At 38.4% G+C, this 13,900-nt stretch overlaps 1 protein-coding gene across 10 annotated transcripts in view; it reads left to right on the forward strand.

Annotated features, from left to right (window-relative positions):
* The window catches only part of PTPRM (protein tyrosine phosphatase receptor type M), a 700,717-nt gene that overhangs the window by 566,081 nt on the left and 120,736 nt on the right, over positions 1–13,900 (forward strand). For 4 of the 10 annotated variants that reach the window (XM_075920953.2, XM_075920955.2, XM_075920957.2 and 1 more), the window contains 3 exons: positions 4,199–4,350; positions 8,230–8,304; positions 8,551–8,577. In XM_075920953.2, coding sequence (XP_075777068.1) covers positions 4,199–4,350; positions 8,230–8,304; positions 8,551–8,577 — 254 coding nt within the window. The remainder of the gene's footprint in view (positions 1–4,198; positions 4,351–8,229; positions 8,305–8,550; positions 8,578–13,900) is intronic. The other 6 variants (XM_075920954.2, XM_075920956.2, XM_075920960.2 and 3 more) reach the window with 2 other exon arrangements.

A 13,900-nucleotide genomic window follows, 5' to 3' on the forward strand; every position in this document is an offset into this window, starting at 1 on the left:
TGTTTTTTTTATTACAGTGAGTGGATTCAAAATCCATGCTCACCCACTGTTAATGATAACATGTTACCTTTGCCTTATGTAAGGTCTGTCATTTCCTCTTGTAATGATAGTGACACTGCTGGTGGGGTCAGTTTGTAATGTTTGCTTTCCTTGTATAATGTTGCAGATTTTGCTCCCTAGGTAATTAGAATGGAAATTTGCTTCTGGGTTGCTTATCTTCCTTGTTTTTGGCATTCTCTGCTCTTCTCTAAAGAAAGAGGGAAATTTGTAAAGAGTAGACATGAGGTTAATTTACTGTAGAGTAGTTCATCAAACATTCTATCTCCTTTGACTCCACGTTTGCTCTAAACTAAGAGAGTGAGAGGTGAATGGTTATATGAACCACCAGTAAGTTGTATTTTTCTTACATCTTCTGTAGTTAAAGGCTCCTGAGGTTTATGCGATTCTGTGCAAATGATTCAGGATCTGCAGAGATTAAAGCATTCAGCAATATCCAGAATACCTGAGTGTAAAATTTTTATGTTCATATTAAATGTATTTGCTTAGGTCCAGGGGATTTTTTTTTTTGTTTTGCTCATATTACAAAAGTCTAACTGTTATATATCAAAACTTGTTCCAACTTTGATGTTTTCCCACAAGACCTGTATTTCAGCATTAAATTCAGAATGTTTTTATGGTGGTAACAACTGTACAGTAGCTCTCAATCTGCCATAGCCTTAATGTGAAACAAAAACTAAATGAAGAAGTGAGAAAATATTAGTGCAAGAAGATAATAATGTGTTGGAGTCATTCTCAAGCAAAATTATCTGTTGTAGGATGTTGAGTTCTACTGTCAAAACAACAATACAAATGAGAATTTTAGCTTTCGTGGGGACGGATGCAAATTTCAGTCTAAAATAAATGCCTCGTCTTTATAATGACAGATAATTGTGATGTACACTGTCAATCAGATCTCTTTTTCTAATGCTTTTGAGTAACCGGTGTCCATACTGGTGACTGTGGGTTGACAGATATGTATCCATGTCCCTGGAATGCAGTCCAGGACACTCCTATTGCATGGTTTTGCTAGGAAACTTTTTAAAAACCTGAGAGTCTCTCACCACTATACAGGAACACTAGATCAGCGATGGGCAAGCGAGTGGGCTGCATGAGTGGCCCTCCTTCATTTCAGTGGGCTACAAGAAGGTCTCCCAGGATAGGGTAACTTTTCTAGCTGCACTTTTTTGCTTCCCCCTTCCTTCCAGCATTTCCAAAGCACCGTTAATAGGCTGAATCATGCCCTATTCCCTCTCCTAATCCCTTCCTCCCAGTGCTTGAACACCATGAATCAAAGTGAGGGAGGGGCAAGATAGGGATATGGTTGGGAGAAGAGGCAGGAAAGAGGCCAGGCAGGGATTTGACATTGTAAAGTAAGTGTAAATGTTTCTTTTTTTATTATTTGAAGTTGATGAGAATTCTATTAATGTATGAATGGTTGAAGCATTTCTGGTTGTTTTGAAACATTCCGCATGCCATGTATGAATGTATTGACTCTTATTTTTGGGGTCAGGGATACTGCATGTGACTGATTTCAATCTTGCAGCCCACTGAGACAATAGGGGTTAACTCATGAGGCCCACTCATTAGCCTTTGTTGCCCATTGCTGAGAGAGGTAATTAGATTGATAATTGTTAGAATAATACTTTAGCTCCCTCAGTCGGTCTTGTAGACCAAAATCGTCTGCACATTTCAGGGCCTGTGAAGAAGTAGAGACACAGAGAACTCGCCCACTGGGAGAGCTCCTGTCCATGTTCTTGGACAGGAGTATTTCCTGGAGGTGTGAGTGGCACAGAAATATGGCTAATGCGCGTGGAATGGTCTGCAGTGTGTGGATTCGTTTTGTTTTGGGTACTTCTGTAAACTACAAGGAAATAATCAATTTTGTACCATTGTGTTTATAAGGTTTATAACATTCTTTATAAGAGAAAAATTGGCAAAGGAGAAAATAGATTCATGGGTTATCTAAGGGTGTCTATTAAGTTATTAATGTACAGGCAGTCCCCGGGTTACATGGATCCGACTTACATCGGATCCCTACTTACAAACGGGGTGAGGCAACCCCGCACTAGCTGCTTCCCCCCAGCAGACCAGGAGACGTGAAGCTAGCGCCCCCCCAGCAGACCAGGGAGACGCGGAGCGGCTTTTCTCAGCAGACACCTCAGCTTGAAAATAAAGGACTGAGGGAAGTGAGGTGTGGGAGAATAAAACTGAGCTCTGGAGAAATGTTTGGCTAGAGTTTCCCCTACAATATGTACCAGTTCCGACTTACATACAAATTCAACTTAAGAACAAACCTACAGTCCCTATCTTGTACGTAACCCGGGGGCTGCCTGTATTAGGAAATAACTATCCCAAAATAAACAGACTATAGTTCATAAGGAAAAATATTGGTGTTTTTTTTTTTTATGAAATGGAGCAATGGAGTAAGAAATTTAGAGATATACATTGGTTTCCTGCAGTTGTGTTTATAAAATAGTCTGATATTATTCTTAAGGGAATTTCTAAAGATATGCCAACATTACGTTAAATTAAAATTCAGAAAGTAAAATGGCATTTTAACATGAATTTTGGTTGGTTTTTATCAACTCATAAAATAATTATGAAATAACATGTTAAGGAGTAAACTTTAGCCAGAAGTTCAGAGGGATATGACTGCTCGTATATATTATTATCTTTACAAATCACACTCCCCTCCAAATTCCAACCCAAATATTTAATAAATTTTGGAAGGGTTGTCAGTTAATAAGCATGTATGGAACATTAAATAATCTAAGTTATTAGCCCATCAGGATGCTTTTAATATATTATGAAGGAATTGTAGTTGATAAAAATAATAATAATCAGTCATGTTTAAATATGAATATATAGTACAGCTTTACACTACTGTGTTTCTTTTGGGTAATGTTACTCACTAATTTGACTCCTGAACCACTGAAGTCTGAGGATCGCTACTCTACACAGTCCAATTATAAAAGGACCCAACCATTTGTATTAATCTGAGACCAAGACTACCTTTGGCCTGCAGATCCCGTTGTTTTCAAGATCTTGATCACTAAGGATACATCTGCACTGCATGGTTATTTTGGGATATCGGAGGTATCCCAAAATAGCTACCCTGCATCTACGCAAGCCACTCGTTATTTTGAAATAGTTTTTGAAATAACGGGTGTGCTATTTCACCATCCCAGTAAACCTCGTTGCATGAGGGATGGCTCACTGTGTGTAGATGCACCAAATTTCAAAATAAGCTATTTTGAAATAGATTTGAAATAAGGTACGCAATTTATAGTTTAGGATTCTGTGTAGACTCACCCTAAGGCTACGTCTACATTGGCCCCTTTTCCGGAAGAGGCATGGTAATTTTTGAAATCGCAATAGGGAAATGCACGGGGGATTTAAATATCCCCCGCGGCATTTAAATAAAAATGTCCGCCGCTTTTTTCCGGCTTTTAGAAAAGCCGGAAAAGAGCGTCTACACTGGCCCCGATCCTCCGGAAAAAGCGCCCTTTTCCGGAGGATCTTATTCCTTTGAAGTAGGAATAAGATCCTCCGGAAAAGGGCGCTTTTTCTGGAGGATCGGGGCCAGTGTAGACGCTCTTTTCCGGCTTTTTTAAAAGCTTTTCTAAAAGCCGGAAAAAAGCGGCGGACATTTTTATTTAAATGCCGCGGGGGATATTTAAATCCCCCGCGCATTTCCCTATTGCGATTTCAAAAATTACCATGCCCCTTCCGGAAAAGGGGCCAATGTAGACGAGCCCTAAGGGTTTATCTACTCAGAAAGGGTGAGGTAGGAAGGTGCACAGCAGCAAGTTTCAGAGTTATTTATTTTTTTATTTTATTTTATATTGTTGAGGCAGGTCTCTGTTACCCTTACTCAGCACTTTATGAATAGTTCCACTTACATCGGTGGCATTTTCCCTGGAATCAGGTGCTATTCTATATGTTTAAGAGTATTAAAAAGTCGGCTCTTAATTAGCAGATGATATTTAATATTAATTTTTAATATTTAAGTGTCAGGTTGATTAAAATTGTCTTGAATAATACTAGTGATTGTTATAAGTTATTCCATAAAATAGTTACAAACTGTAAAACTCAGTTGAAAACATCAATTCTATGTGTGCTTACCGACTTTTATTTTCCCCCATGTTCATTTCTTAAGAAAATTGGCTAAAAAGCGGAAAGAGACATTGAGTAGTACCCGGCAGGAAATGACAGTGATGGTGAATTCAATGGATAAAAGCTACACTGAGCAAGGCACCAACTGTGACGAAGCTTTCTCTTTCATGGACACGCACAATCTAAATGGAAGATGTAAGTTCAAAATGCTTGGGGATGCAGCAGTTTCTTTTATTTTTGAAGGGGGGAAGGAGGGTGGAAATGGTTCTTAAAATACTTCTCATTACCCAATCAATTCAGCGGACAGGTTATTCATTTGTGGAAAATCCATGGGATCCTGTATCTCCCACTGTGCAATGCATCACAGCATGTATTCTAATGAGCAGGACTGTCAGACATCAAGAATAGGCTTCTTTAAAAATAATAAGGATAATTGAGCTTTCCTGTCTTTCCTTTTCTTCCACATGAACAGCAGAGATATTCTGCAGCAGGTGTGGATTTGCATTTTCCCATCTGTTTATTGTGCTGAAAGTTTTATATCCTTCATGCTGCTCCCACATCTCTCCCCGCCCCCATTTTAGGCAAAATTCATATTTTAAATGTCATCACTTAGTATCTGTTGTTGTCCCAATGCTCACTTTATCAACGTTACAGCTGTCTTATTATGTCAGGTGCTGAATGGTGCTTTAGAGAAAAAGCTGAGTCTGGAATTAACCAGTGTGTAGTTAGATAGGTGATTCTCCAATGTCTCATGTTTGTGATATGTCCTGAACATGAAATTTTGGGGAGTGAAATTTCATACATTGAAATTTTTATTCATGTGCAGACCTTTGTGTGGGGTAAGCATTGTGCAAGAACCATGCTAATAAGTAGAACAGTTGTTTTCATAACCTCTCAACAGAAGGTAAAAAAAGAGAACCAAAAATGCTTATATGGAGTGCAGAAGAAAATGCTTAAATTAAAATCCCTTTTTTTTTTTTTTTTTTGCATACCACAATGTTTGCTTAGTTTGCGATTTTATCAACATTTTAACTTTGTTTCTCGTATTAACATTATACAAGAGTAGTTTCTATTTTTCAGTAATATGTTTAAGATTTTAAATAGCTCAGACATGCATTCTACTAGTCTATGCAATGAGACTACTCTTAATAGTGAGTATCGGGCTCAAAGTTTGTAGATGTTAATTTACAATTTTCTCTGTCTAACACTTTTAAATAGCACTTTTTGTGGCTCTAGTCTTAGTTGCATTTCTGTCCCTTACCATCTCTGAGATTAGTTACAGAGTTGAAAGCCAGAAGGATCCACCACATCATGTAGCCTGATCTTCTGTATATTACAGGCCACCACCAACACTCAGGTGCCATACTTTACTCAAGGGAGTAAGGTGATCGAGATTTGGCTGTATTTTGATTCACTAAGATATATTTTTGCTGTGGAGTTAATAGACCAGAGGTGGGCAACAAGACATCGCCGGTCCACCAGTTAGTCCCTGACGGGCTGCCACCACTATATTTACCTGTGCCTCACCAGGTAAAGGTGCTTGCAGCTCCCTGTTGGGAGGCACACCGCGGGTGCCCCTCTTACCTGCCCCCACACGGGGGAGGAAGGGGGTCTCTTCCCAGGGTTATGTCGCCTTTTTGCTCTGGCCCACGGTAGGGACGTCCGGGGGGGATGCGGGAAGCCAATGCTTCCGGCCCTCCCCCCTTGGGCGTACCTGCTCCCAATCCGGTCCTTCAGATCCACTCACCTCTTGTGGCTTCCTTCACCCTCTTCCCACTCCGGGGTCACAGTCTACTCCGAGTACCCCTCGGGTGTTCCTAATTCCAGTCCATTGCCCCCCTTCGGGGCGGCTGGGTATTAAATCAATGTCTACCCGCTACACCTGGTGCAGCTTTGGCCCATTCCAGGCAGATTCCGCCCAATCCCGCAAGTCATAGAGTAGGGGGACCTGGGCCCGCCCGCACCTCTGGATCCCAGCCCAGGACCCTATGGGTCGGCTACGTTGACTCTTTAAGGCTGGAGAGGGCTTCTGTTCCACAACCCTCCAACTGCGCGGGCTCTTGCCTGCCCTGAGCTACTTCCTACTACCCCCACTCACCACTGTGTGCCTGAGTCCCGATCATCTCCTTCCGGGACGTTGACTGCTTCCCCTGGCGACGACTTGCTGGGTTGTCGTGCTGCCACAGGCTGGTCTTCCCCCGGCTGAGGGGCCCGTCTTCTCCCCTCCGGGGATAGCCCCTTCAGTTCCCCATCTGGCAGGGGAGACAGGTTCTCCCCAGCACCCGGCTCCCCCTCCAATTCAGAGGACCTTCTTACCCCCCTCCTCACTTGCCGCACCGCCGGTGTTTAAAGGGCCCAGCATCTGGTGTGAGCTTGTGCCTCCCCGCCATGGCACCCACCCAGTGGCAGGGCGTTTGTGCTCCTCGCCCACTCAGGTTGGCCAGGAATGGTGCTTTGCGCCCAACGAGAGCTGCAAGTGCCCATACCTGCAAAGGTGCAGGTAAATACAGCAGTGGTGGCCCACCACAGACTAACCCTGGTGAGCCAGATCCTGCAGGCTGATATTTGCCCACCGCTGTATTAGACAGTCACAAAAGTAAAAGTACATGTTACAGTCTAGGAAGCAATAAGTCATTGGGGCCAGATCCTCATTTTTTTGTAAAATTATTGTAGCTCAGTTTAACTCAATTGAACTGTAACATTTTACGTTCACTTAGGATGAACTTTAAACTCAAACTTGTAATAATGAACGTGGCTGGCACAAGAATCAGGGTGACAATGTAAACAATTGTATTGATTTTTATATGAAGGACTCATTCTTACAATGTTCAGAGAATCCTTCACTCTCATGTCAGTATGTAACCATAGTCCTGATCTGCAATAAAGCACTTTTGTTCTGTACCAGTTCGGACAGCCCTCAGCAGAAGGGAACCCTTGCCATTGCTTCTTGACAACTGACAGGGGTGTGTGGTCACAGGAAAAGCAACCCAGTCATCCCCAGCTTCACAGAACTTTCAGTAGCCAGCATAAAAAAACAAGCTTTCATCTGCTCCATCTTAGGCAAGGCACAGACCCCTGGCACCTGGACAGTCCAAAAACTAGGGAACAAAGATGGAGCTTAAACTTTCAGTGAAAGAACATTTGAAATTACTTTGCTCTGTATCTGCCTGATCTCCACATTTGTCCTTCACATCCTGCTTTGCTCAATATTTAGGTCTCTGAACTTCTTAAGAGGTTGATTACCCAGTCTATCTTTACCTCTAGTGGAATAACTGAGGTGGAGCTCTAGTGTAATGCACCACTACTTGCATCAGCCACTTGGCTGCACGTGCAGTAATGTTTTGCTTTGAAGTTTTTGATGACTGTTTGTCTGAAAATCCCTAGATGCTTTATAATTAATAATCTGTTACCTGTGGATTATTTTTGTCCCTTCAACGGTAATGCATGAGTTGTATGTCAAACTAGAGAATTAACTCGGCTTAGATTGTTTTTCATTTAACTCCCTCATAAAAAATAACCAGTCACCTACACTGAAATGTGAATCACTGGTTGAAAACCAGTCAGAGAGAAGAGTAACATTCAGGCCACAGTATTGAACTATTTAGTAGAACAGCAGAGAAAAAAATGAACTGTAGAAGATTATTTGGCTAATCTATTTACAGTATTGTTAGGTAACCTTATTATTCTCAGAGCAATTGTCAAAAAGCAAATGCTGTCATTGTTATTTTCCTTATTTGAGGATCTATAATCAGTCTTACCTTTGGAACATAAGCCATCATGCTAGCCATCATAAGCCAACATGCTAGCAGTCAATGGAAAACTTCACAGTAATTACATTACTTTATCTGATCAAAATTATGTTGAGAAAATTGGTCTGTATTAGCTAGACCATTCTAGTAATTACCCATCATACTTTTCTCCAAATCCTGCTTCCATTGAAATCACTGGGAGTTTTGCCTTCAAAGGGAGCAGGATTAAGCCCTAAATTAAATCAATTTCATATGCTGATATTATCAATCTGAAAAAGTTTTATTTCTCTGTGCTGCCACTGACTAAATTTTCTTCTCTTTGCAGCCGTATCCTCCCCTTCTTCATTTACAATGAAAACTAACACATTGAGCACAACAGTACCTAATTCTTATTACCCAGGTAACCAGTTTTTTGTCTTTGTCTCATCCCTTCATAATGCAATGCATCAATTTCCCTCCTTAGAAATCAAAATGTATATTGTTATTATTTTATTATACACTGCCTTTGAAGCTTTATTCATTTTAACATATTATAACTCGTTGCGTACTGTGGCTTTCTGCAGGAAAACTGGGGATCATTTATCAATCATTTACTGTTCTCTCTCTTTTTACCTTTCTGCATTGACCTGCTTATGATGTATGACAGATCCATTTGTGCCAACTGCAATTTTAGGTGAGAACATTTCCCTTTATCAAAGTTTATGGCAGAAATAATTTAGAAAGATGCAGCTCTAGGTTACAGAAAATAATATTTAAAAGACTAGCACATTAGGAGGGGGGAGTAAGTTTTTCTGCTGTGAGACTGCTCAGGACAGTTACTGGACTGAATTCCTACTGTCATGGTGCAAGTTGGGGAGGAAAAAAAGAAATATTGCTTTAATAAGTGGTTTTGTGAAGAAATGTTTATGTATGTATTTGGAATGACACTAGAATTTGATTATCATGGCACTTTAAAATATTTTCTCTTAGATTTCAGTTTTATCCATGAACTGAAGATGTCACTTCTGTACAAAAATAATGATTTCCTAATTCATTAAAATTGTCCTAATACAAAAAAAAATCAGTCAAAATAAAGTTCTGGCCATCAACCAGCTATCATTTCTTCTTACAATACCATGCAATTTCCTGACTTGCCTGTCATATTGAAGTTTCAGAGATGATGGTATTTCGAACAGCAAAATGAAAACATGGCACTTTATAAAAATATCGTTTATTATGTGTCATGTATCACAAAAAAGAAAAAAATGTAGAACCATAGGATTAAATGCATTTAAAGTATGAAACATTTCCACTAGGTATTTAGAAAAAAACTCCTATTTGTCCAATATAAAAAGAATGTAGGAAAATGGTATTTCCAGGCTTTTTTAATAAAAAGTGTAAGACGCTATTCCATTTGCAATGAGTAAGTAACAAAACTGTGTTATGGCTTGTCCATTGTTACTTCCACAGTACTAACTTTTACCTAAACAGAGTTTTTTTAAAAATTAATAAAGGTATAACAATGCACTATACCACAAATTCCAACCCAAGTCTTAAGCTGCTTCTTTAGATCTGTCTTTAAAATGGTTTATCTTTACACTACATAGTTTTTCTTCCTTTTCCCTTTTCTCTAAATCACTGTGAATTTGTATACAAAGTATAATGTTTCCATGTCATTTTCTGGCTTTAAGCAGTTGCACTGAGGTAAAAGAAATTAAGTATAGTTAAGTGACACTTACAGGGAGCTGCAGTTTAGGAATGTGATTTCTGAAAAGCTAATGCAGCAAAGTTATTGTGTTCAAGGGATAATTAGGAAAGCTCATTCAAATATGACATTCAAAGGAAAAAATCAGTGCATTTTTATACTTTGTGTACATCAAGAAGAATGTAATGGTAGTGACTGTAACAATGTAATAATCTGCATGCAAATGAAATTTGCTGAGTCTTTTAACTGCCTGAGATTTTACATTCCTTTGTGCTTTCCATTCATTCAGCAACTCAGCCAGTAGATGTTCTAACCTTGTGGGTGGTCAGGAAGAAAAGCATTGTTACCAGGAGAAAAATTTAGAGCTTTCTATCAGGAATATGATAAGCTCCACGAACGGATCCTCAGAATATTTTTCAGTCAGTTGTTGAACCCTAATGATGATAAACATTCTATAAGCAGAAATAATATTTAAGCAAACATTTCTGATGCACTTTGGGGACAAAGTCTCCTTCTGTGGGCGTAAGAGAGGAGCTTTGGAGTTGGCTAGCTAATGTATACAATCTGTGCTTACTCTTCACAAAAGTCCTCCCACCATTATGATGTAGAAAATAAATATTTTTGTTGCCTGCCATGTTAAAGGTGAAGTACCCCTTTATGGTTGGTGTTCCATTCAAGCAGCACTAATCCTAAGAAAGCTGCATACGTGCATGTATTGGGCTGGAGCTTTAGCTGGTCTAAATAAGAGCAGCTCTATTACAATCAGTAAAGCAACACAGAGGAAGATTTGGACCTTGACATTTTAAAACAACTATCAATTTTGAAGTCCATATATTTTAATACATGAATGGCTTCCATTACATGTAATGCCCACAGGCCTTTCTTATCCAATGGGAGTTTTCAGGACGTAAGGGACTGCAGGGTCAAACTTCTATTGGAACTAGTTGAGCTGGTCTGCATAACCTACTGAGAAGTAGTATGATAGTGATTTTTGTTTAGTTTGGTTTTTTAGGTCAGTATCTATGAAAGGGGTCTTAACACACTTTATATTTTCCAAAAGGTTATGGGAGAAAACTTAGGGCATGTCTACACCGTAGCGTTATTTTCAGATAACACAGTGTGTGTCCACACAGTAAGCCTGTTGTTTTGAAATAATTTTGAAATAACGGGCTTCTTACTCAGACTTCTCTAACCCTCATTACACGAGGAGTAAGGGAAGTCGAAGGAAGAGTGTTCTTCCTTTGACTTCCTGCAGTGTGGACAGTGTCAAAGCCAAGTTAAGGTATTTCGACTTCAGCTATGCAATTAATCAATAAATCAGCGATTCTACCATTGATGCAGCAAAGAGGCAGAAGCTATTTTGATAGGAGAGTGTTTCCCATCAACATAGTACAGCGTAGACACAGCTTTAAAACAATGTAAGTTATATAAACTTCAGTTACACAACTTACATAACCATTGCTATTACAACTTAGATCAACTTCTAGTATAAGTGTAGACCAGGCCTTAGACTCAGCTTGCAAATTAACATCTTCTCAACCTATTGAAACAATTTACTGAACTAATAGGAAACTTTTTAAATGAAGCAAATGGAAACAATCTGATTTCTTTTCAACAATCTAATTTTTCAGTATTCACTAATTTTCGGGCAACTGAGAGAAGCCTCATGTTTACCCTCACCACTTAATTGAAAACTTGACAAAAAGCCCAAAATATACTTAGGCTGTGTATGTCTAAATTAATATGCAGAGAAGGTGGGGTGGGGAGTGTCTGTCTGTCCCTCTGTGTTCTGAGCAAAACTCAAATTAAAAGAAAGAAAAAATGTGACATAACAGAAGAAAAGAAAAGGAACTCATCCTAGATGTTCCACTAGTCTTGCAGATGTCCACAGCACCCATAGTTAAGATAAATGGAGACTAAAAGTGCATTACAATAGTTCTCACACAGTCCTGGATAAATATATTGAAATCGATAATGGATAATAGAATGGGGATCAGTAACTATCACCACCAGTTAAACTAAATAAGATGCTTGCTGTGGGTGATCACAGTTTCAGCTGGCAAAAGCAATTGACTGTTACATCTGAGATTTCGTCTCGCTATAACTTTCAAAGGCAAAGCAAAAAGATGGCGCAAACTTGTATTTTTAAGGGATTCGTTTTGTATTGTCCAAGTCAGAGAACATAAACTTTTCATTTAAAATAACTTTACAAGATAAGTCCCAAACATACCATAATAGTTTTAGTCTTGAAAAGGTGGGAGCAAGATGAGGCAGAGGGGCAGTGGAAGGGAGGAAAGAATGTTACGTTTCATCCACCACATAGAGAAGTGCCCTGGAGTGAGAGGCTTACGGGCTGAAGTGTCTCAGTTTCACAGCCCAGAGACTCTGACAGATTATAAGATTTGCCATCTGAATATTTAATACGAGTTTCAGAATTATAGTGATAGCTTAGTTTGAACAAAAATAAAAATTATAATCTAACACTACATACATTAAAAAAAACCATACAATCAACTTCTACACTTTTTTTTGTCTTTTGTGTCTTAGCCGCCTTGTAGTATTCAGGTACCATTTCAACAACAACATGCTGTAACTACACATGTATATCGCCTTTCATGCCATGCATCCCAAGGTGCCTTGCAATACAGTTTACTGCATGTTAGGCAAAGTAGACAAATTTAAAATTTAAAAATGTAAAATAGTTTTCTGCTAGATTGGTTGAGGTTAGCAAAGTGTCAGGAGGTGTAGTAAAATATTCATATTCATATCCATATTGCCACATATTATTTAGGCTCAGGTATGTTGTTCACATTTTAAACTATTCACTGAGAACCAGACTTAATCTCAGTTTTATCAGTATAAGATGATTGCAACTCCATTGAATTTTGTGGAGTAATTTTTAATTTACACTGAGATCAGAAACTGGCCCTTGATGAGGAGCTGTAGAGTTTTGGGTGTTTGTATGAGATTTTGGGACCTTTTCTCAATGACAATACTGGGGACTGAATACTATAATAAATTTAACTAAGGAACATGGAACTACTATTTTAGCAGTCCCTTTTTATGTGACACATTTTACATAGCAGTCATTTTTACAATATATTAATTTAATTTAATTAACCATTTCCCATAGTTAATGTGTGAGCACTGGCAAATATTTTTACCAATTTAAAACACTATTTTTATTGTTTCAGTTAACTAAAACAAAATACTTTTTTGAGAAATAAATTTTGGTCTTCATTTTTTTTTCAACAAAGAAAATATTTATGATAATACTTAATCCTCAGACTTTTGGGGTTTTTTTCTTGTCAAGTATAAAACAAATTAAAATTTTCATGAAAACAATGGGAAAGTGATATTGCTTCTTTAATCATGCCCTCTTTCACATAATCAGTGGCTCAGATAGAATACCAAGCTGTAAAAGTTAAATTACAACATAAAATTACCTGTAATTATTAATGTAGTACTGTTGCTTATGCCCTGTTTCCTTTTTCTCCTCCTCTTTTTTTCTCCTGATATGGTTCTTCTTAAAAGTGCCAATAAATGGTAAGTTGCCCATTTGCCCCATCAAAGAGGTGTGGAGGGGGTGGGAGAGTTTGTGTTTCATACAAATTTTGAGCAACCCAGTGGGTTCTGTTGCGTGTTGGCTTGCATGTCAGTTGACATATGACATTTTCTGCCTAATGTGGTGGCCCATGATATATTGTGAAGTTGTTGGTTCTGCAGCATGCTCAACAGCCAATCAAAACATTTACCCTAAGCACATGATCTCTTGCATTTGTCCTCTTGTATTTTGTTTCAAAGTGTGATACCAGATCTACATTTTCATTGAAACCTTAGCTTAATGAACCATAATCCATTTTGTGCATTTTTTTATTTTGCTCACATCAAACATTTGTTCTGAGTTCACAGTGTAAAATCTAATAGTTCACTAATCTGAGAAGAATACAAGTCCTATTTTATTCTAGTTGGACTTGATGAAGTTTCAAGATGAAACTTCTCTACATCTTAGAACTGAATGCCTACAGAATTTAAATATTGTTTATAATCAGTTAGTGTTTAAAACAATATTTATTTATACATATATATTTAAAACAATATATAGTTTGGACTGTTCTGCAATGTTTACATTGTAGAAACATGGACTTTGCCTCATTCCAATTAGTCTTGAAATCTCCCTGGATAATTTACCTTTTTTCTGGCACAGCCCTCATAAATAGTGGTTATATTAAAGTTGAAAGTTAAAAATCATCCTTGTAGAAATCAGTGTATTTTATACTTTCAAAAATTGGAAACAACCTGGTATATAGTT

Source organism: Pelodiscus sinensis, chromosome 2, assembly GCF_052426305.1.
Source record: "Pelodiscus sinensis isolate ZL-2025 chromosome 2, ASM5242630v1, whole genome shotgun sequence".
Classification (NCBI taxonomy): Eukaryota; Metazoa; Chordata; order Testudines; family Trionychidae; genus Pelodiscus; species Pelodiscus sinensis.